The sequence below is a fragment of the Heliangelus exortis genome, chromosome 23 (genome assembly GCF_036169615.1).
Source record: "Heliangelus exortis chromosome 23, bHelExo1.hap1, whole genome shotgun sequence".
NCBI lineage: Eukaryota > Metazoa > Chordata > Aves > Apodiformes > Trochilidae > Heliangelus > Heliangelus exortis.
Window position 1 is genome coordinate 4,823,875 of NC_092444.1, and position 23,063 is coordinate 4,846,937.

The 23,063-nt window shown below is 46.7% G+C and overlaps 1 protein-coding gene and 2 long non-coding RNA genes across 4 annotated transcripts; 1 reads left to right on the forward strand and 2 right to left on the reverse strand.

The window, feature by feature from the left end:
• Window positions 1-643: 643 nt before the first annotated feature.
• On the reverse strand, window positions 644-5,132 carry LOC139806940 (uncharacterized). The gene is made up of 3 exons (XR_011730421.1): window positions 4,951-5,132; window positions 3,743-3,838; window positions 644-1,081 (listed from the first exon to the last, which is right to left on the reverse strand). It is a non-coding gene; the product is annotated as an uncharacterized lncRNA (long non-coding RNA).
• Window positions 877-19,975, forward strand: PIK3CD (phosphatidylinositol-4,5-bisphosphate 3-kinase catalytic subunit delta). 2 transcript variants are annotated; one of them, XR_011730420.1, is made up of 23 exons: window positions 877-954; window positions 1,303-1,466; window positions 2,896-3,124; window positions 3,772-4,001; window positions 4,780-4,959; window positions 5,344-5,493; window positions 6,583-6,672; window positions 7,422-7,643; window positions 10,608-10,704; window positions 10,858-10,988; window positions 11,866-11,925; window positions 12,048-12,215; window positions 12,617-12,738; window positions 13,645-13,788; window positions 14,627-14,726; window positions 15,016-15,194; window positions 15,346-15,455; window positions 15,999-16,077; window positions 16,310-16,448; window positions 17,200-17,323; window positions 18,779-18,924; window positions 19,175-19,307; window positions 19,559-19,749. XR_011730420.1 is itself a non-coding variant. In XM_071767244.1 (23 exons), the coding sequence occupies exons 2-23, from the start codon at window positions 1,326-1,328 to the stop codon at window positions 19,694-19,696; spliced, it is 3,141 nt and encodes a 1,046-aa protein (XP_071623345.1). In that variant the 5' UTR covers window positions 877-954; window positions 1,303-1,325; the 3' UTR covers window positions 19,697-19,975. The 2 variants fall into 2 exon arrangements, 1 of the variants encoding a protein (XP_071623345.1); XM_071767244.1 differs by having other exon boundaries at window positions 16,281-16,448; window positions 19,559-19,975.
• LOC139806941 (uncharacterized) lies at window positions 16,463-22,876 on the reverse strand. Its single transcript, XR_011730422.1, has 3 exons — window positions 22,367-22,876; window positions 20,985-21,197; window positions 16,463-16,608 (listed from the first exon to the last, which is right to left on the reverse strand). It is a non-coding gene; the product is annotated as an uncharacterized lncRNA (long non-coding RNA).
• Between the last annotated feature and the right edge of the window lie 187 nt (window positions 22,877-23,063).

Here is a 23,063-nt window from a genome sequence, read left to right on the forward strand (position 1 = left end):
TCCCTGGGTGATACACAGCGTGTGCTCTGGGGAAGCAGGACAGATAAAACTTAGCTCATATTTCTGGGAATCCTGACCTCACTGCTGAGGGGGAAGTGGGGTGCTCCCAGGAACTGGCAGATAAGCTGCTGGGTTTCTTGTCATCTTGGACCAGGAGAAGCTGCCAGCAGGACTTGACGATTTTGGGAGACCCAAATCTCCAGCAGCACGTTGCTCAGTTTCTTTCTAAGTTCCTACACTGCCTGGCAGCTGCAGTGCCATATTTTTAAGTTGTCAATGAGCAAATTTTGGACTTGTTTCAGGAGCTGAGGGTAAGTGACACTGTTAGAATTGCTCAGGGCACGTGCAGAGCTGAATTTAGAACCAGAAAAGAGTCAGAGTAGCAGGAGGCTGAAGCCTCTGCTTCCCCAGCAGCTACAAGCCATGGATGTGTGAGCACCCTCCAGGCTGTCCTCCTGGTGGGTTTCTCTGCTGACCTGGTAGAAAAGCTCTGGTAAGTGAAAGGGAATTTGGGTGAGTTGGTTCTCTGACTTTGCTGTTACATGTCTTGAAGCAGGAAAGCTTCTGCTGGATGCTTTATGGTTTAAGTGTTCATGTGGACACTTCTCTGGGGTTTGAAAACAAGCATTTGTCCACGATAGCATTCAGATCCTTGTTCTCTTATTTGTGTTCTTTGGATGTGCTGAGAAGGAACTGTGGAGCCCTGCCAAGTGGAAGGATGCAAAATGAAAGGATAACAAACCTATTTTGATTGCCTCGGTTTTAGATTTCATTTTTCCTGTGCTTGTAGAGGAAGGATCTACAGTGGAGTGATATTTGTTTGTGTACATAAAATGTGTGCTTCTTCAGAACCAGCAACACCTCTTTCTCCTTTCTGCAGACTGGAACTGAGCTCTGGAAAAACGAAGTGGAGCTTGGAGCATGTGGCCTGAGGATTGCCTTACAAAGCCAGGGGTAGGGACTCGTTGTTTCTCTTGGCTGCTTGGTCCCAGATGAGCAATCAGGACAAGTGCCTTTGTTCTCAAGTGAAAATATTTCTTTAATTCCTTTGTCAAATACAGACATAGATGTTAATCCCAGCCTGGAAGGGATTGAGAAGGGGCTGTATTGAAATGCAGGCAAATTCTGTAGCAAGAATGTGCCTTAGACCCTGGGTTGGAAATTTGACTAAGGTGCTGTGAGGATGGATTCACCTTCCTTCCTTTGGGTCCTTTTCCCCATTAACTTTCAACAGAGACCAGCACAGATCTGAGGAAATATTATGTACTCAGCAGCAGCAGACTTTTCATCCTTTTCTTGCAGGTGGTAGCTAAGAAGTGAGCACTATGCCCCCAGGCATTTACTGCCCTATGGAATTCTGGTCCAAGGGGGAAAACCAAAACATCCAAGTGGACTTTCTGCTGCCCACAGGCATCTATTTAAACCTCTCAGTGTCCTGCAATGCCAGCTTGGGCACTATCAAACAGGTAACAACCTTTTTCCACAGTCTTTAGCTGCAGTTCCTGGAACAAGGAGTCTGTTCTTGGGGAGATGTTTTGGGTCTTAACTCCGTGCAGCTTTGCTCTGAGGTGTTACTTGTGGTTCACTATGAGAGCTCCTCCTTTGTGACAGCCTCTGCAGTCCCTGAATCCCCACATCTGGCCACCCAGATTGCCAGCAGCAGTGTGCTGGTGCCTGTAGGGTCAAGCTCAATTCTTTGGGAATTTATGTGACCTTGGGATGACAATCAGAGCAGCTGTGGAGGGAAGATCTGAGCTGTCTGCAGGGGGCTCAGCCCAACCAGTCCCTACCCTGGATTTCCCATAATGAAAGCTCCTGTGTTAGTAAGAGAAATCACCCCCAAAACCAGTCAAACACAAGTGCTGGACTGACTCAAAGTATCCAGGTTGCCAGCCCAGCCTTCTCTTGCCTCATAGAAACTGAAAACTGGGAATGCTAATGATAGGATTTTCCCCAGTGCTTGATGTAAGGAATAAAATGCTGTAGTGAAACCACGTGTAAATGAAGTGTAGCTGCCTCCATCTTTCCCTGGGTTAGGGGAGAGTGAAGGAAAACAGTGGAGAAGGTTTTCTCTGCAGCAGCAACCTGGCCTAGATGAGTCACAGATCACAAGGGACAGAAGCACTGTGCCAGATTATTCCAAGTTTCCTCATGCTGTGATTTTCAGGTAGAAAAAACTCCAAACCAACAAAAATTAAAAAAAAAAAAAAAAAAAAAAAAAAAAAAAAAAAAAAAAAGGCGTAGACCTGATTGTTTCCAGCTGTTAATTTACAGGTCTGTGTTTTACAGCCATGCTGTAAAAGACCAGAGTCTTTTACAGAGTCTCTGTACAGACCAGAGATCCATGTGCTCCAGAGTTTTGTCTCCTATAGCAGGCACTTAGGGTGAGAATGAAGAAATGGAATCTGAAGTCATGTGGAGGTGCTGTCCATGGGGAGCAAAGGAAATTTGCAGTGTTGAGAGAACTTCAAAAAAGTTCTTGGCTTTTCTTGCAGATTTCATGCAAATTATTTAACCCAGTTTTGCTTCCAGGGGGAGTAACACCTCTGTTTCATAAGGCTGGGGGGGGGGGGGTTTCAGATGTGTGTGTGAGGGGTATTCAGGTGGGAGTTATTTAAATACTGAAACTGAGGGGTTTACTTTGCCTGAAACAAACAGCAGGCATTAAAAAAAAAGGAAGCTGGTTAAAGGCATTTGCAAATAAGCTGGAGCCACCAGGTTTGGCTGAAAAGCAGCCTGTGGTTGCAGGTCCAGGAAGGCTGTGAGAAGGTTTGGCTGTGCATCCCTTGCCCAAAATGCTGCATCTGGGGAGGGTGAAGTTGTGGGATGAGCAGTGAGAGGTGTCAGGTTCTGGCAGGACAGCAGAAGTTTCACCCTGCTGTTGGTCTGTCCCAGGTGGTGTGGAAGCATGCTCAGTATGAGCCTCTCTACCACATGCTCAGTGACCCTGAGGCTTATGTCTTCACCTGCATCAACCAGACAGCAGAACAGCAGGAGCTGGAGGACGAGCAGCGGCGGCTCTGTGACATCCAGCCCTTCCTGCCAGTGCTCAGGCTCGTGGCTCGAGAAGGGGACAGAGCCAAGAAGGTTATCAACTCCCAGATCAGCCTGCTCATTGGGAAAGGTCAGTTCCCCCATCACTGGCCTTGCCAGGAGTGGGGTGTGGATGTTGGCTGGAGGTGAAATGTGTTTCTGTCCTTGCTGCCTCTGGAGCAGTGATGGAGCCTGCAGGAGGAGGAGCTGGATGAGTAAATTTGGGTTCTGGTGGATCTGGGAAGGCAGCAGTGTGTGTGCAGGTCCAAGGAGGGTGATCATTCCTGCTCACAGAGGGCAGGTGTGTGAGTTCAAATGTATGTAGCTAATAAGTTATTATCAGTAGATTGGCTGACTCTTCCCCTTTCAGCCAAATATTTAGGGACATGTTTTAGTGGTGGCCCTGACTGTGCTGGATTAACAGCTGGACTTGATCTTAAAAGTCTTTTCCAAGCAAAATGATTCATTTTATGATTAAGTGTGTGTTTAGGAAGACTTTCACAGACACCTGACTATCAAAGTTTGACATATCCCTAAGGGACATGTTTTAGTGGTGGCACTGACAGTGCTGGATTAACAGCTGGACTTGATCTTAAAAGTCTTTTCCAAGCAAAATTATTCATTCTATGATTAAGCATGTGTTTAGGAAGACTTTCACAGACACCAGACTATCAAAGTTTGACATATCCCCTTGAGTACAGATACTTACTTTGCCTTTCTCTCTTGCTCTTTGCTTAGGTCTGCATGAGTTTGACTCTGTGCAGGATCCAGAGGTGAACGATTTCCGCACCAAAATGTGCCAGTTCTGTGAGGAGAGAGCAGCAAAGAGGCAGCAGCTCAGCTGGTCAGCTTGGATGGAGTACAACTTCCCCTTGCAGCTGGAGCCCATGGCCAAACGCCTTGGGACTGGTCCTCTGCATAACCCCACCAAGAACATTTTTGTCAATGTCAAGTTTCAGTCTGGCGGGGTAAAGCACAAACTTTTCTGTGGCAATGTTTACCTGGTTTGTGCTAAACCTTTGGGCATTTGCAGGTAGAAAAATGTGTGTGTGGGGACAGTGTTGCCATGCATTCAGTGTCCATCTTCATCCTCCAGATTGCTTTGCCTGGGGAGATGGTTGGGAGGGAGACTTTTAGCCTCCATCCAAGGAAACTCCTCAACATAGCTGAGGTTATACAAACACATCTGGTGGTGGAAAGCTTTCTGGTTTTGGGGCAGGAGAGAAGCACAGAATCCAGTATATTCCTTTCCTTTTGAAACCCAGGGGTCTGCTCAGCTCATGCCCAGCATACACCACTTGCTCTGTGTAGTCCATGGGTCCCTGTTCTTGCCTGCTACCCTTGGTTAGTAGGATTTTTGCAGGTTGTGCCTGGGCATGAAGCCACCCCTGGAGGAGAAGAGCCTTCCAGAGAAGTGTGTGTGAGCAGGGTGACCCTGGCCACTCTCTCTGCTTTGCTGATGGGATGGCAGTGGGAAGATTTTTAGTGGCTAGAAACCACATGGTGATTCTGCTTAAACTGAACTTCAAGTTCCTGATTTCCAGCCTTGCAGCTGTGCTGCTGAAACATCCTTCTGCCCACTGGCAAATATTTGCTGGTGTGTGTGTCTGTGTGTGTGTGTGAACTCTTATCTTCCTATCCCCCTCTCTGAGGCCAGCAAAAAAAAATGTATTTGCCTATCTGCTGAGCCCTGGCTGCTGATTTCAAATCTGAAACCAGGGGTGTGCTGTGTTGCTGTGATTGCAGGAGAGCTTCACCTTCCAGATCTCCCCCAAGGAGTTCCCCATCACATTAATGAGCTATGCTATCAAGAAGCAGGCTACTGTCTTTCGCCATGAGACAGTGGAGAGCCCAGAGGACTACACCCTGCAGGTGAATGGGAAATGGGAATATCTCTATGGAAACTACCCTCTGTACCAGTTCCAGGTGAGCTTTCTGCCTCATGATGGGCTGGGGGTTCTCTTCCTTGAAGTAATCCTGTGTTCCTCTGGTGGGGAAAAGTGCTGTGTTGGTAGTGCTGACTCCTTCTGAGTGTTTTCCCTTAATGCAGCCATTGTTGATGTGGATGAAATCACCAGTCAGTCGATGAAATGCCAGCTCTGAAAGGCACACTTCATATTCTAAGTTCTGGCAACACAAGTGGGGCAAGTCGCAGGTTTATCAAGCACGAGGAGATGAATTAAAACTGGGTGTTTGTTGTCACCGTGTCCTTTCCTTACTCCTTCCACCTCCTTTTGCTGCAGATGATGCTGATGTGCTGTCCCTGCCTGGCTCAGTCTCAGCCATGCTGTCTCTCTCCCCTCTCTGCAGTACATCCGCAGCTGCCTGCACCGAGGCCTCACCCCACACCTCACCATGGTGCACTCCTCCACCATCATTGCCATGAGGGATGAGCAAAGCAACTGCATTGCCAGCCCCCCAAAGATGGCTCACAAGCCTCCCCCACTCCCCAAGAAAAAGGTAAATGGGACAGGGACCAGAGTTACCCCCAGCTAATCCATCGATGGAGATGCTGATCCGGTCTTGGAGCAGCACTTGCCTCTCCCTGCCTCTCTCAGTTTTCCCTCAGTTTTCCCTCAGTTTTCCCTCAGCTTTCCCTCAGCTTTCCCTCAGCTTTCCCTCAGCTTTCCCTCAGCTTTCCCTCAGCATTCGCCCTCCGCTTCCCCCCTCCGCTTCCCCCCTCCGCTTCCCCCCTCCGCTTCCCCCCTCCGCTTCCCCCCTCCGCTTCCCCCCCAGTTTCCCCCCCAGTTTCCCCCCCAGTTTCCCCCCCAGTTTCCCCCCCAGTTTCCCCCCCAGTTTCCCCCCCAGTTTCCCCCCCAGTTTCCCTCCCAGCTTACCCCTCTGTTTTCCCCTCAGTTTCCCCCCTCTGTTTTCCCCTCAGTTTCCCCCCTCAGTTTTCCCCCCTCAGTTTTCCCCCCTCAGTTTTCCCCCCTCAGTTTTCCCCCCTCAGTTTTCCCCCCTCAGTTTTCCCCCCTCAGTTTTCCCCCCTCAGTTTTCCCCCCTCAGTTTTCCCCCCTCAGTTTTCCCCCCTCAATTTCCCCCCTCAATTTCCCCCCTCAATTTCCCCCCTCAATTTCCCCCCTCAATTTCCCCCCTCAATTTCCCCCCTCAATTTCCCCCCTCAGGTCTCTCTCAGTTTCCCCTCAGGTCTCTCTCAGTTTCCCCTCAGTTTCCCCTCAGTTTCCCCTCAGTTTCCCCTCAGTTTCCCCTCAGTTTCCCGCCCGCCTCAGTTTCCACTCAGTTTCCCGCCTCAGTTTCCACTCAGTTTCCTGCCTCAGTTTCCACTCAGTTTCCCGCCTCAGTTTCCACTCAGTTTCCCACCTCCGTTTTCCCTCAGTTTTCCCTCAGTTTCCTGGCCACAGCCCAAGATCTGGGAGTTTCCCAGCAGCCTTCCAGCTCACCCCACAATTTCCCTACTTGTCTCATGCTGCCCACCTGCAATGCACTTTTCTTTTGGAGCAAAACCCCGGGTGATGGGAGATGAGCTTTGTCACTGGCCTGAGAAGTCTTATCTTTCTTTTTCTCTTATTTTTCCCTTTCTCTTTCTAGCCCAACTATGGTTCTCTCTGGTCCTTGGAGCAGCCTTTCTACATCGAGCTGGTGCAAGGCAGCAAGGTCAATGCAGATGAGAGAATGAAGGTGGGGACTGACTCACTCTGGGGTTTTGGTTTTGTGCTTTGGCTTTCCTGGTTGCATCTCTCTTGTCCGTGTGGTGGGGACAGCAGGGCCCTGACAGCTTGTTCTCATGTGTTCCTCCATTATCTGTGGTTCATTCAGCCCTTTTGGGGCAGTTTCTAAACTGCAACAAAACAGGAAAGGGAAGGGAACTTGCACCAGTGTGATGCATTCTTAGAAATGCTTCCTGGCAGAAGTTTCTGAGGAGCCAACAGAGCTGCTGCCCTGTGGTGCTTGTTGCTTGATGCTGGTGTGGGAGAGGCTGGAGGGAATTCTGCAAAAAAGCAGGAGGAAAAATTTGACACTGAGAAGAGAGAATGTTGGGGGAGAGGTAGTGGCTGGTGAGGTTAATTCAGGAAGAATGATGCAGTAAAGCCTGGGGTCTTATTTTGGGGTTTGTGAGGGGGGATTGGCAGCATAAAGTTTGATTTCTGTAGGAAGTGCTTGTTATTGTACAAAGGAGCCATGCCTTGTCTTCCCGTTATCAGACATATCCTTGACCCAGTCTCCTGAAGTCACGCTAACTTTATGTTCCTTGTTTCAAAAGAAGAGAGAGCAGGTGAATGAGGAGAAGGGGAACCAGGGGAGAGGAGGAGCAGGGAACCCTGTGCAGGGGAGTGTGTCCCCTGTCCTCTGCCTCTTCCAACCATCTGTCCTCGGCAAACAAGTCAAATCCCTGTGGATTCATGGTGTTTTCTTTCTCTGTCCCTCAGCTGGTGGTGCAAGCAGGGCTCTTCCATGGCAACGAGATGCTGTGCAAGACAGTGTCAAGCTCTGAGGTGAACGTATGCTCAGAGCCAGTGTGGAAGCAGAGGATGGATTTTGATATCAACATCTGTGACCTGCCCCGCATGGCCCGGCTCTGCTTCGCCCTCTATGCTGTCATTGAGAAGGCAAAGAAGGCACGTTCCACCAAAAAGAAGTCCAAGAAAGCTGTGAGTACAGCCAGTGTGGGACTGAGCCAGGCTTGACAGTGCTGGAGGGCACAGGACACCATCCTGAACCAAATGTCCTTGGCTTTCAGACTTGATTAATGAAAGAGACTTGATTAATAGGAGACTTTACAGGGCAACAGCCAGTAACTTCTTCAACAGGAAACTGAGGAGTGGGAAGGGTGTTTAAATGTGATTCTTGTCCAGAAAGACCATCAAGAAACATACCCAGCATCTAAATGCATAAAAAGAGGAATAATTTCTGTTATTCTCTCTGTTTTGCTGTTCTGTAACTTCCTTGTTGAGGTTAAACCATCTTCTGTGTTGCATCTTCTTTCTAGTAAGGTCTTTCATGCAAAAACCCCCTGGAGTAAATTAACAGCTAAGAAAGGGAAGGAAGAAAATGAGGAATGTAAACACTGGTTACAGTAAAGCTGTGAGGTGAAATGAAAGCACAGGATCTTCAAAGTTACTGTTCAGGTGCAGCAGACTGAGGATGGGAAGTGTAAAATCACTCTGGAAGCTCCTGTTTTGAGTTTCTGAATCAGATGTAGTGATATTTCTCACTTTTCCAACCTCTGTTCCAAAGCTTCCAGCCCATTAATAATTCAGTAACTGGGTTACTGGTTTCCTGGTGTTGTAAACTAAGCATAATGCCTCGAGCTCTTTGCATGTGAAGAATTTTCTTTATGAGCAACAAATGCATTTATTCTTCTGCAAATTATTGTTTCTGCAGCCATAAAAACGTTGTTACCATGCTTTAAACAGAGGATAAGTCATGACATCTTCACTAGAGAGCAGAGAAATGGGGGATAGATAAACGAAAGATTTTAGTCTCAGTTCTGCCAGATCCTTTTCACTGCTGGGAGGTTCACTGAGCTTTGCTGTGTTGACAGCAACAGGGGCCTCAGAGCATCCCCAGGCAACCCACAAGCCCTGCTTGTATGGCCCAATTCCTGGGCTGGAGACTTCAGACTGGAAATATTTTGAGGCTAGGACCAAGATTAACCTTTTTATTGTTGGGGTTTTTTTACTTACTAATAGCAGAATTGCATCTCTTCCTGGAGGCTTTTGTTGCACAGAATATCTGATTCATCCACAGGCTGCATTTTTGTGGTCACACACTGCACCAGTTTTCAGTTTTGGAGCAGTCAGAAGGAAATGCTGCTGTTTTGATTGACAAAACCAAACCAGTCTGGTTAGCTGAGTTGTTAAAAGGATCTTGTTCATGTGTGTCCTGGTACTGGGGAAAGGTGGATGCACTGCAGTGAGCTCTTAATATAGCATCACAATATTTGCTGGAGCTCTGCAGAACTGGATTTTTCCACCTGGTGAGCTGCAGCTCTGAGGAAGGTGCCAGATCTCATTTAAACTGATTGGGAAGAGGAGGTTAGAGTAGTCAGAGTCTGCCCTGAGTTTTGCTTTGCATTAAATCTTTTTGTTGCTTGCTCTGCTCAGGGGACTCAGAAGTTAATTCCATGCATGCTGGTTGTCTGTGTGGACTGTTCAGAGCAGATAGCTGGGACTAAACCATTTTCCACCCCAAAACCAGGCGTGCTTGCAGGCTGGATGGGATGAGTCAGAGGGTTAATGTCACCCAGAGGGTTGGCTTTTGGTGTTTCTCTAAGTCATGCAGGAGATATTTCTCTCCTTACAATGCTGAATCGTTGCTTTGCTGGACTTGATCCACCAGAAATCTTGCCTTGTGTTTTGGCAGGCTCTGTGCTGGGGCTTGGTGTCATTTTCTGGGTTGGGAAAGGTTATTGCTGGTGGTGGTGTTTTGTTTGGCTTTTCCCTGGGATCTAGAGGCTGGTGTCTCAGATAGGATTTTACTGAAGATGCTTAATCTAATCAAATCAACTCAGGTTTGTGGGAGGCTGCTTGGAAGTGATTAATTTAGTCCGATTAGGGGGAAATGCTTACTTTGCTACCTTCACCAAGTCCTTTACCTTCAGGGTAAGCCTGATATATCCTCTAGGATGTCTCAGTGGGAGAAGAGGATGTCTTATTAAAATTTTGCCTCTTTGCAAGTCAGTTGCTTAAGCACATCCTTAAGCCTTGGTGTTCTCTGAGCAGCTGAGTGAAATGCTGGTGTTGCTGGAAGTGTTACATGAAGTAAACTGTTCCATTTGGGGAACATGACAGCAGCACATCTTAGGTCACTTGTGGAATATGTCTGTCTGCTCTGGTGACAGGGAAATGGGTTAGGGAGGAAAGACAAGTTCTCTTTCTTGGCCACGTCTCAGTCACTTGCTGGAGTCTCCCACCTCCAAAATGAGGTTTTAATGGGTTTTATTTTGGGGTTTGTGAGGGAGGATTGGCAGCATAAAGTTTGATTTCTGTAGGAAGTGTTTGTTATTGTACAAAGGAGCCATGCCTTTTCTGCCCATTATCAGACATATCCTTGACCTGGTCTCCTGAAGTCCTGCTAACTCTATGTTCCTTGTTTCAAAATTAAGGTTCTTCTCCCTCCCCTTGAACTGAGAAACATGTGAAGTAAATATGTCATAACTCCTTCATTATCAAGTGTAGAGTTGCAAGATCTTACTGGAAACTTGAAAGATTCTTCAGCTGTGCAGAATATTGGGTGATGAAGTTTTAGGGATATTTGTGGGGAGGGCCTGGTGGCATTCAGAAGACCCCAGGTTTTAGCAGATATTTGCATTTGAGGCTATCTAGTGCTCTGATATTAAGGGAGCTTAAAAGGTGAGCAGACAGGCAGTGCTGCCTGGGCTGGGCTGTTCTGCACAGAGGGGATGCCTGGATACTCTTGAGTGGGAAGTTACCTGCCTGTAGCATTCTGAGTAGCCATTTGCAGACTTGGAAAACATCAAGAACGTTCAACTCCTTATTCCTGGCTATTGTGAGAGGTTTGCTTGGCATGGGGACTTCTCTCTCTTGCTTCTTTTGCCTTCACCCCAGTGTTGCAGCTACAGCAGCCAAATGAGAGTCTGACTTTCTCTGCAGGACTGCCCCATTGCCTGGGTGAATGTCATGCTCTTTGACTACAAGGACCAGCTGAAAACAGGGGAGTGCTGCTTGCACATGTGGTCCTCCTTTCCAGGTATGTCAGGAGGTGGGGCTACTGTGGTGTTTTGTGGCTTTAACCTGAGTCACAGTGACAGGAGGTGTGTCCTGCACTCTGAGTTGCTCTCCAGGAGGGGCCATGATAGTTCAGAAGATTGGGGCTCATGGGTTTCTCTGCTTTGCTTTTCAGATGAGAAAGGGGAACTTCTGAACCCCATGGGCACAGTGCAGTGCAACCCCAACACAGAAAGTGCAGCAGCTTTGGTCATCTGCTTCCCCAGTGTGGCATCACATCCTGTCTATTACCCATCTTTTGAGCAGGTAGGAGACATGGACACCTTTTTTGGGAGGCACAGAAATCCCCCCAGCTTTGCTGGTCAGGAGCATAGTGTCAGTGCTTCTTGGGCAGCTCCTGACAGGGACCAGATACAAGGAAACTTGGTGAATAGATGTTGGTAATTGAAAATTTGACTTTTTCTCTTAACTAATGGACCTTGGAGTGAGTATTTTTCTGAGCTAGTGCCTCAGAATTCCTGTCATAGATGAGCATTTGTTTAAAAAATGAGTTTAATCAGAGCTGCCTCGAAACTGCAGGCAACACTGGAATCTTTAGAAAGGAAGAAGAAGAAAAGGGGAAATGAGTGAGAGTAGACAGCTCCCTCCCTTCCAGCACAGAGTGATAACATGCTGCCTGGTTGGGGATTTTCCATCTGTCACTGCAACTGGCCAGACTTAAAATGGAAGAAGAAATGTCCCCAATACAGCAAAGGAGACTCACACACACACACACACACACACACACACACACAGTGCTCATGAAGCATCTTCTGGCTCAGAAGCTTTCAGGGATTGTGCCAGTCTGCAAGGTGGCTCGGGCAGCACTGCCTGCTTGGCAAATGCACCCCTGTTCCAAGAATCTGGAATGGCTCCTGGCAGACTAAGTGGCCCAGAGCCCTGTTCACACTCTGTGGGTGTGCAGATGTGCCCTTTTTTCTTGTTACTACCAGGCAAGGGGCTCTCTGGGCAGTTGAGTTACAGCTCTGAGCAGAGGGGTCCTGCTGAGTAAGTTATGTACACCTTGATCCACCTTGCCTGAGGTGACTGATCCCTAGTGCAGCATAAATGCCTGAAGTGATGGTGAGGTAGCAGTACAGAGGAAATGAGAAGCCTGTCTCAGTCTCTTTTATTTGTGTCACAGCTGCTGGAGTTGGGGAGGAATGGAGAACAACCCCGTGCTGCAGCAGAAGATCCTGAGGAGGTGAGAGTTCTGCCATCAGTTTTCCAGCTCTGTGCAAGCCTGGTTTCCTAGATCAAGTTATGTTTCTAAGCAAGCCCTTCAGATTGAGGCTGAGCCCTTTGTGTGCTCTTTCCCCTGAGCAGAAGCTGCAGCTGAAGGAGATCCTGGAGAGGAGGAGCCACACTGAGCTCTATGAGCATGAGAAAGACCTGGTGTGGAAGATGAGATATGATATCCGTGACCAGTACCCACAAGCTTTGGCAAAGCTGCTTATCATCACCAAATGGAACAGGCATGAAGATGTTGCCCAGGTAAGGTAAAAGAAAAAAATTTAAAAATCTGTTTAATTCCTGTCAGCAGTAGGATCTGGATTGGGTATATATCTTTTCCACTGAGAACATCAGACATCAGCCAGGGATGGTCTCTGCTGCTCATCCCTTCTTACTTCAAGAGCTCTGACAGGATCTTCTAAAGGTCCCTTTTTAGTCTAAAAGTGCTTTTCCCAAAGAGCTCATTCCACTAACTGTGGTTCAGCAAATGTAACCCTGCTGTGGACTGAGCTGGTTCCTCCTATCAGGTATCTATAAATAATGCTTACAATAGTGTTAATCCCCCACAAAGGAGCAGCTCTCTCCCCAGCAGAATTTAAGTTTTTTATCCATTCATCATAAAAACCTTTCCTTTATTTGCTGTGTTTTTTTTCCCTTTACAGATGATTTCCCTGCTTCAGACCTGGCCAGAGCTGCCTGTCCTGAATGCCTTGGAACTGCTGGATTTCAGCTTTCCTGACAGATACGTTGGTTCCTTTGCTATCAACTCACTGAAGAAGCTGACGTAAGTGTTCACCCTCAGGGGTGTGCAGGGCCCTTTCTTCTTCCTCCTTCTTTCTCCTTCTTTCCTCTTCTTTCCTCTTCTTTCCTCTTCTTTCCTCTTCTTTCCTCTTCTTTCCTCTTCTTTCTTCTTCTTTCCTCTTCTTTCCTCTTCTTTCCTCTTCTTTCCTCTTCTTTCCTCTTCTTTCCTCTTCTTTCCTCTTCTTTCCTCTTCTTTTTTCCTCTTCTTTCTTCTTTTTTCCTCTTCTTTCTTCTTTTTTCCTCTCCTTCCCTCTCCTTCCCCTCTCCTCCCCTCTCCTCCCCTCTCCTCCCCTCTCCTCCCCTCTCCTCCCCTCTCCTCCCCTCTCCTCCCCTCTCCTCCCCTCTCCTCCCCTCCCCTCTCCTTCCCTCTCCTTCCCTCTCCTTCCCTCTCCTTCCCTTCTCCTTCCCTCCTTCTTTCCTTCTCCTTCCCTCTCCTTCCCTCTCCTTCCCTCTCCTTCCCTCTCCTTCCCTCTCCTTCCCTCTTCTTTCCCTCTCTTTCCCTCTCTTTCCCTCTCTTTCCCTCTCCTTCCCTCTCCTTCCCTCTCCTTCCCTCTCCTTCCCTCTCCTTCCCTCTCCTTCCCTCTCCTTCCCTCTTCTTTCCCTCTCTTTCCCTCTCTTTCCCTCTCTTTCCCTCTCTTTCCCTCTCTTTCCCTCTCCTTCCCTCTCCTTCCCTCTCCTTCCCTCTCCTTCCCTCTCCTTCCCTCTCCTTCCCTCTCCTTCCCTCTCCTTCCCTCTCCTTCCCTCTCCTTCCTTCTCCCTTCTTTTTTTCTGTGTTGAAGGCTGCTGAGTGGGACTGTGCACAAGGCCGAGAGTTGTCTTTACACTCCTTGTAAGTACACTTGTTGCAGAACAAGCAAGGTTGCCTTTTATTTTTCCTTTCTTCCCACAGAGACCACGAATTGTTCCAATACCTGCTGCAGCTCGTCCAGGTGCTTAAGTATGAATCCTACTTAGACTGTGAATTAACCAAATTCCTGCTGGACAGAGCCTTATCCAACCGCAAGATCGGCCACTTCCTTTTCTGGCACCTGAGGTAAAGACCAAATCCTGGAGTCACCCAATCATAGATTCTGCCAGGTTGGAAGGGACCCATCAGGATCATCGAGGCCAAATCCTATCCCTGGGTAGGGCACCCCCAGGATCACCCCACGGGCCTCAGAGCATCATTCTTGAACTCAGGCAGGCTTGGAGCTGTGAGCACTTTCTCTGGGGAGCTTCTTCCACTGCTCAACCACCTCTGTGTTTGAGCCTTTTCTCAGTAATCAAGTGAACCCAGCACTTTTTGGGTGGGTTTGCCACTGCTTTGTGAAGTGAGACACCAAGGGGGTCTGTATGGATAGATGCCAGAGTGGTTATTCCCTTTCATGGAAGTATTGGTGGAATTTCCTTGCTGTGATCACCAAAATCCAGGCACTGCTGCTTTTCACTTAGGAGACTGAGGAAGGATTATTTCAGGAGGACATAAAAACTTGAGTTTGTTTGTTATTTTTAAATTTTGTTGTTGTGGAGGTGCTGGTACATGGATTAGGTACTGTCTCTCAGAATTTAGATGTGTGTATATATATATATATATATAGACACACACATAGCTGTGAGTTGAAATTAACTTTGGAGGCCCATGGCCACCTGCCAGTTCCAAGCCATAGGACTGCACTCTTCAGCAGTATTCTCTAAAGGAGGGGTTAGGCACTGAGTCATCCAGAGAGATGTCTCATCACTTCAAGCAATGGATTTTCTACATCATCTTCTGGGGTGGGATAATTATTTTTCCCCTCCCCAGAGTGAATCTAAGCCAATATTCTGCATCCTCCCTGTGCAGCATGAATGGGGGAATGGTCACTCACTGCACTGGGTTGCTTTCACCTCCCCAGGTCAGAGATGCACGTTCCTGCAGTTGCCTTGAGGTTTGGCCTGATCCTGGAAGCTTATTGCAGAGGCAGCACCCACCACATGAAAGTTCTGATGAAACAGGTAAACTTGCTTTTAGCCCCAAAGTTGACTTCCCTCTTCCTTAGAGCTGGTTCTCAGTTTTTCCAGCTTCATGTTATCAAACACACACAAAATAAAAATCCTTTTACTGATATATTGGATTTAGCACATCTTGTTAAGAGCTTGGAGTTCCCCATCATGTGTGACACTGCTCATTTCTTACCTGTACATGTACAAGGTTTACATTTTACAGTTGATTTGAACATTTTAAAACATTCTCCAGGCATTTCCTATCTGTAACCCCTGTTCTGTCCCTCCTTTCATTTTTCAGGGAGAAGCACTCAACAAGATGAAAGCTCTGAACGACTTTGTTAAAGTGAGTTCCCAAAAGGCCACCAAGCCTCAGACCAAGGAGATGATGCACGTGTGCATGAAGCAGGAAACTTATCTGGAAGCACTTTCCCACCTCCAGTCCCCCCTGAACCCCAACATCATCCTGGCTGAAGTTTGGTAAGCAAGAGAGCTGCAGCTCCTGGGTACACCCATGGCCCCTTTTCTTCTGGAAGTCACCACTCCCTTAGGATTTGTAGATGCTGTTGAATTTGCAGCTGCTTTTTTTAGTAGACAGAAGCTCTGATGGTAATCTCTTGGTTTCCTCTAGTGTGGATCAGTGCACCTTCATGGACTCCAAAATGAAACCTTTGTGGATTGTGTTTAATAATGAAGAGACAGGTGGAGGTGGAGTGGGCATTATATTTAAAAATGGAGATGGTGAGTCTTTAAAAAGGATAGGTTTTCACACCCTCAAATATTTGTTGTGGTGAGTGGGCCTCAATATGCACCATTAAGGTGATGTGTAAATGAGGACCACCAGTGTGGTGAGGTTTGCTGACAGGAAGCTGGAGATCAAATAACTCTCCTCTCTCTTTCACTTGCTCTTTGTTAAAACTGTAGCACAGCAGCAGCTGAATGCACTTGCACTGTAAAAAGAAATTGGTGTGAGGGTTGGAAAAGCTCCAGCAGTCCAAGTGCTGCTGGGCTGGAGCTGGGCTGCTGCTCACTCTTGTGTCCAGCTCCATCTTCTGCTGGGGGAAGAGTTGTGAAAAACTGAAGCAGCATGGGCCATGCCTGAGCTGAGGGATGTGCTCTGGGGGCTTTACACTGGCCCTGGCACTGGCAAACATTGCTCTCATCACTATCTAGCAAGTGACAAACATGGCAAAGGCTCCTCTAACAACCTGCTCCAAGGGCAGGAACACCAGAGCTGTTCTTATGACCCCTTCTGACCCTTTTTCCCTTTGGAATGCTGCACAGATCTCCGTCAGGACATGCTGACCCTGCAGATGATCCAGCTGATGGATATCCTGTGGAAGCAGGAGGGCCTGGACTTGAGGTGAGTAATTTGCTCCCAGTTGTCCCTACTGCACTGGCAAGGCCTTTTTGTCTGTCCCCAAGGGGTCTGTCTTGTATCCTGTGAGCAGGCAGTCAGGGTTTGGTGGTACTGGGCAGATGTGGGAGCTGAGAGGAAAGCTCAGAAGTCAAAACAATCCAATTCTGGGCAAGATTTCAGTGGAAGGGTTTCTTTCATCTCTGCAGGATGACCCCTTATGGCTGCCTCTCCACAGGAGACAAGACTGGACTGATAGAGGTGGTCATGCACTCAGACACCATTGCCAACATCCAGCTGAACAAGAGCAACATGGTGGCCACTGCAGCCTTCAACAAGGATGCTCTGCTCAACTGGCTGAAGTCCAAGAACCCAGGGTAAGTGAATTTACCTTTTACTCTGTGCTGCTTTACTGCTTCCTTCCAGCTGGAAACATTTCTTCTGCTTTACTCATGTTTTTTTCCCTCAGTTATCCATATTTCCCACAGAATCTATGGCTGCTTCACTGCCTGTCACACCAGAAGGCATCACAGATATCTGAATGAAATCAAATGAATTAAAAGAAATTTAAGTTATTTTTTGCCAGCTTTTTTGAACTTCAGTAGCTTTGATAACTCTGTCCACAGGCTGCGTCCAAACCTTGATCTTCCCAGTGGTCCTGCTACTTTCTCCAGAGGCTATGGAGTAGCAGCTGGAAAAGGGACAGAAGGAATCATGCCAAAACTGGGAGGGGAAAAAAAGCAAACAGCACAAAAGCTGTGCAGCTTGGGGCTCTACTAGACAAAGGACCAAACAGCAGCAACACCTCAGCACTGCTCTGATGTAGGAGGACAGCAAATTACAGGGCACCAGCAACAGGAATTATTCTAGGAGACCACATCACAGTTTGGCTCTGTGAAGATCTAAAAATGGTTTAATTTAGTTGAGCCCAAACAATTTTTCCTTGAGGTTGCAGATAGCCCTAGCCAGACCTCTCCAATTACTGCCACTGCAGCTCCTTTTTGTGATTCCCTGACCTTCTCCTGCAGGCTTGGATGGGGGAAAAAGCTACAAAAACAACTTTCCCAGTGGTGAAACACTGCTCTTCCATGTCAAATTCTCTTTCAATCTTTTTCTTCCCCTATTCAGTGATGCACTGGAACAAGCTATTGAGGAGTTCACTCTCTCCTGTGCTGGGTACTGTGTGGCAACCTACGTGCTGGGGATTGGTGACAGGCACAGTGACAACATCATGATCCGGGAAACTGGGCAGGTATGGGCACTGCCTGCTGCTGGGGAAGCTGGAACTGGGGCATGGATGCTGCTCAGCACTGGACAGATACATCCCAGTGCAATCCTGCTGTGTACCTGACCCTCCAGCTCAGACTGGACAAAGATTCTCACTGGTTTCTGTCATTAAGAGGGGAAATAAGAGTTTAATAATTTGAATTACACTTCTATAAGCACCACTGCCATCAGCTGCCACTGGGAATTCCTGCCTTGAAGCTACAGTGGAGCAATCCCTACCTCAAAGATCCCAGAGCTGTCTGCAGAAGCAAACTCAAGCACTGTGCTCTCAGTCTGAGCTTGGCTGCAGCAGAGTTAGGAACTGCTCCTAGTTGTAAGATCCTCAGTTCCTTATCCAAACTGCTGTATTTATAGGCTTCTGCCTAGGAAAAAATGATTGGGTTTTGTTTGTTTGTTTTAAAAAAAATTGAATGCAAGTGATCAGCATGGTTTTAATTTCATATTGATCCCTGTCCTGATTCCTTTACTTCTTTGTTTCACAAAGTTGCCAGAGTTTATACCAAACTACATCACTAATATTTTGGTAAAGTCTAAACTATCTTTCTGGTTGAGTTGTGCTCTGCCAGACAGTGCAAGGCACAGCTAGTGAGTTAATAGCTGAAAGTAAGAAGTTGCTAAGGTTTTGAGACTCAAACCTGTCAGCTCTGCCTGCACCATTCCTGGCTGGCATCCCCCTCCTCTGCATCTTATTGTCCCAAAATGTCACTGCCAAAGAAACCTCCTGGTGCCTTTGGGTTGGAGTCACAGCAGGGACAGAGCCACTGTCATCTCCTTCCCCGGGAACCCCTCTGTGCCCCATTAATCCAGTGCCGGGTGTCCACGGGGGGGCACTGCAGCCCTGGGGATGCACATCCTCCTCCTTCCCTGCACTGCTCTACTGCTTGATATTTAAAAAAAAAAAAAAAAAACAAAAAACCCACAACAAACAAACAAAAAATTAAAAAAACAAACAAAAAACCCACAAACAGAAAAAAACCCCAAAAATAAACAACCAAAAAAACCCAAAAGGAAAAGGTGGAAAAAAATTGAGTAATATTTTGTAGCAAATTCAAACCAGGACCTCTTTCCACACACTGTCTGGGACTGCAGAGGTGGGGTGCACTCTGTAGTTCTCTTTCTGCTTCAAGTAGTGGCCATTAAGGCTTTACAAAAACCTGAAATTTCCTCAGCTATAGCAGGGATTGAGGAGGTGAGTACTTTTACTGCCCTATCCATCATCTAGAGAATTTATATAATTACACTAGAGAATATCTGGGCAAGTAAATACTGCCTTTTGTCCAGAAAGAGTGCCACTGGGGAGGTAATTTCTCTCCCCAGATGGTATCTTTTGAATTGAGTAACTGTGAAAAGAACTCAACAGTGACCAGCTAAGACAGATGCTGTTTCAAAAAACAATTTTTTTTTCCTTCCTTTTTTCCAGCTGTTCCATATTGATTTTGGTCACTTCTTGGGGAACTTCAAGACCAAATTTGGTATCAATAGAGAACGAGTTCCTTTCATCTTAACCTATGACTTTGTGCATGTCATTCAGCAGGGCAAAACTAACAACAATGAGAAGTTTGAAAGGTAAGTGTTGGTAAACTTCACTTAAGCATTTTAAGCTTGGAATTTTCAGAGGTTATTTTGACTGGCAGTTCAGTTGCCTATAGCAAACAGATGTCTGTACACACAAAATCAAATAAATTATTAAGTGTTAGAACAGGTGGAAGAGCTTGGTAGTCATTAGTGCAGACAGCAGACTAACAGCTATCCTTACTTTGTGAAGTGGTACAGCTTGCTGCCTTTGTTCTGTGCCTCATCTTCTTTTTTGGAATAGATTCAGGGGTTATTGTGAAAAAGCCTACATGATCCTGAGGCGCCATGGTCTCCTCTTCTTGCACTTGTTTGCACTGATGAAAGCTGCTGGCCTGCCAGAACTCAGCTGCTCTAAAGACATTCAGTATTTAAAGGTAAGAGAAGCAGAGCCCAGACACAGTTAAAATGCAGTTCCTGATCCAGGAGCAGGCTGCATGCATTCATCATAAGGAAAAAGCTTTGTGCAGCTACTGTTTGAAATAATTCATGACCTACTCAGTGCTCCTTTCAGTGGAGCAATTTCTTAGCAAGTAAACATTTTTAGTTTATTAAATTGTTGCAAGTGCCATTAATTGTCAGCTGCACTTTTAGTGAGGCTACACTGAGTTCTGCCTCTTCCCTGCAGGATTCCCTGGCTCTTGGGAAAACAGATGAGGAGGCACTGAAGCACTTCAGACTCAAGTTTAATGAAGCCCTGCGAGAGAGCTGGAAAACCAAAGTGAACTGGCTGGCACACAATGTGTCCAAGGATAACAGACAGTAGAGCACCAGCAGCAGCCTGCACACGTGCTCCAGGAGAATGTAACACCTGCACTGGGCCCAGCATTTGGTTTTTAAAGACTGCTGAATGTCACCATGCTGAAGAGCCAGAGAGCTGCATGGCTGAAAAATTGTTGGACTGTCCTCAGCTGCATAATGTCTGGGGGCCAAGGGAGAGACATGAGGCAATAAAATTACTGCATACAGTGGAAGGTAGGTAGATGGACTGTTTTCTTAAGAACTTGTTCAGCTCCAAATACATCATCTAAGGGAAGAGTTCAGTTGTAACATCCTCCCAGTGTCTTACTGTGACTGTTTCTATTTTTTTTTGAAATTTAGCTGAACCCTGAGAATCTGCTATCCCTGTAGCTCTTGTACTATAGCCCATCTTCCAGGTCCTCACTATTACAGCTCAGAGTCATTAATTCCACCTCATGCTCACTCCTCCTCCCCTGTTTCACTGTACACCAAGGTAGGTCACCTTCAGTCACCACTGGAGCTGGTTTAGACAAATTGTTTTACTCTGCATTTTGACAGGATAAAAATACCCATGCTGGCACATTATTTTGTCTCTGCTACAGAGGCCAAAGTGTTCTGAAACTGAACCAGAACCCATCTATCAGTGTCAAAAACCTGGTGCCACAAGAACAAGCTCGGCCTGGCCAGTGGGTTAGGTATTTTTCTTTGCTTTCCTAAGGCAGATTTCAGCTGAGCCTCAAGCAATTCCTGGGTTCCTCTGCTGATTCTGTCTGTCAGACAGACAGAAGTAAGATTGTATTTTCAATGTGTAATGAGGGTGGCTACAGGTACCTCCTGACCTACACCTGCACCATCCCTGGGACACACCACTGCAATTCCAGTGCCAGCTGGGACAGATGTTGGCATCTGTGCCCAAGGTGTTCAGCCAGCCTGGCTGCCTGGGTAAGGAGGGAGGAGTGGGTTTAACACTGAAACACTTACAGGAAGCTGCATCTCAGCTCATCACAAATTTGTTGCCTGTTCCTTTCCACACTCTTCCTCTTCTCCACCGTGGTACGTGACTCCTTGTCTGTCATTAGAGCTGGTGTGCACTGGTGTGCACTGGTGTGCACTGGGGGGATCAGCCAAAAAGCCAGCTGTGCTGGTAAGTGCTGGTTCCTCAGCCAGGCAGCCTCTCCTGAGCCTCCTCCTCTCCTCACTGCTGCCTCTCTCATCTTCCCAAGCAGAATCTCCCCCAGCTCCTACAAGGTGCTGGAATCCATCACCTATTTCTGCTCACGTGTCCTGGTTTTGTCTCCAGCCACCCTCCTCACCTGGTGACAGTGCTGAGTGCTGCTGTGGCAGAGGGACAGATGAACAGGAGCCACTGCTCAGAGCATCAGGCAGGCTGCAGCTCTGGGTGATACAGGTGGAGTAGCAGGGTTTTAGTACCTGCTCCCTTCAGCAGGTCCCTCAGGTGCTTCCTTCCATTTCCCCATGGGCTCCACAACTTCAGGTTCCTCTCCAGGTGCTAGATCATTCCTGCCCTTTAAAGAACAGCATAGTTTAATTTTCAAGACCCCCCAGAAGCTGAATCCTGTACTTGATTTGTGTGCCCTTAATGAGGTTGAGCAATTTTCTTTTGCTCACAGAATTGGTTTTGGCTTTTTTTTTAAGCTCTTTTTCTTATTCATGTACATTTTAAAAATCCAGGCATTTGCTATCCTTGACTTGTTTCTCAAGTCACAAGAGCTGCAGCTTTGACACATGATGGACAGCTTTTATGTCTGGTTTAAAATTCCTACAAAACCAGCAAGTTTAGAACAGAGACTGATCTGGCCTGTTTATTCTAAGTCTTCCCTGTCATGGGATAAATTTATTTTGATAGTGGTTTTGCATCCAGCACAGACAGGTACAAATGATTCCTGAATTTCAGCTTTTTTAAATACTTTAAAATTAAAAGAATGCTGCCCTAGACTGGCTGTTCAAGTCCATCTGTTTGGGTGGACTTAATATATTTGGTGTTCTAATATATTTGTTCTTCATCAGCTGTATAGCCAAGTTAATGCCTTAACAGAAGTATCTTTACCCTAAGTAGAAATGAGTATGAGGAATTATTTCTAGGTTTGGGCAGTGAATGGAACATGAAACCCCTTTAACAAACTTTCCCTCATTACCTCTTCATACAGATGGTAGCAGAGTCAGATTTAGTGTTACACTGTTGTTAATTTAAATTCTAATTTCAAGTACTTTTTTCATAAAAGATATTATGCTATGAAGTCTGTTCTGTATGGTACTGTAAACCAGGCTGCCCATTGCAGAGCACCAGTTACTAGAAGCAGCTGATAAAACTCATTTTAACTTAAGTAATCCTTTCAGATCCTTTTTTCTAGTGCTACTGTATGTGATGAGCAGATTTGAAGGCAGAATGGCATCTCCCCTTCCAGCTGAGCCAAGTTACTTATTAACACTTTCCTCTGTAACAGTTCTTCAGCTTATTGTTTAAAAATCAGAAATACTGAGCATAGATTTGCAGCAAGCACCTGGTTTTGCTGAACTTTCTCCACTGCAGACCATCCCTAGTTAGCTGGAACTCAAAACTGGCCCCATGCCTGCCCAGAGCCCAGTTTGACCATGAAACCAGAACCAGCAGTGGGGAAGGGGCACAAACCTGCTGGAAACCAACCCCAGCCCTGCCTGGAGCCAGAGCTCTCACCTGCTGCTGCTCCAAGAGGTCAGACTGAAAGAAATTTCTTGTAGTGTCTGAGTCTTGTCCTCTGGGAAAGATGAGCTCTCTGCAATATGCTGGAAATTATTTTCCCTGCTGTGGTTCTCCCACGTTTAGGATATTATTCCTGGGTTTCTGGAACCCAAACAGCAGGTTATGGGCTCAGCCTTCAAATTAAGTCTTATAACACTGGATCAATATTTGCCAGGAGAAGTACAGCATTAGGAAATGGAACTTGCAAATTACAGAATTCAACAAATTATAAGAGAAAAACCAAAGTTATTATTTTAGCTGTTTTAAATATTATAAAGATAATTTTCTGTGCCAGATTACATAACCTCCTGCTTCACAGGCTCTGAGGGTGCTGGTACTTGGTCTGCAGGTCCCTGTGTGCAGCAGTTCCTACCTTCAGTTGATGTTTTGGCAGTTTTACCACAAAACTCAGGTGCTAATAAGAGCTTTACAAAGGTACAAAGCAGCAGTGGCTCATGTCATCTGTCCTTCAGTTTTAGAAGTGCAATAAGCCCAAGTTGTACCTGCACAAAATGTAAGAACTGAGCAAAGGTGTTTCTGAAGCCAGCAGGCTTTTACAGTGAGGTTGCTTAGCCTAGGAAATTGACTTACCTGCAAGTAAAAATGTCCATGAGCCATGGATCTTCTTCCTTGTGCACTGCTGGAGCAGCAC

Coding starts and splice junctions, on each gene's coding strand:
- PIK3CD (XM_071767244.1), top strand. CDS start 1,326: ATGCCCCCAGGCATTTACTGCCCTATGGAATTCTGGTCCAAGGGGGAA. Junction 13,789..14,626: donor TTCCTTTTCTGGCACCTGAG/GTAAAGACCAAA, acceptor TCACCTCCCCAG/GTCAGAGATGCACGTTCCTG. Junction 17,324..18,778: donor TGATCCGGGAAACTGGGCAG/GTATGGGCACTG, acceptor CCTTTTTTCCAG/CTGTTCCATATTGATTTTGG.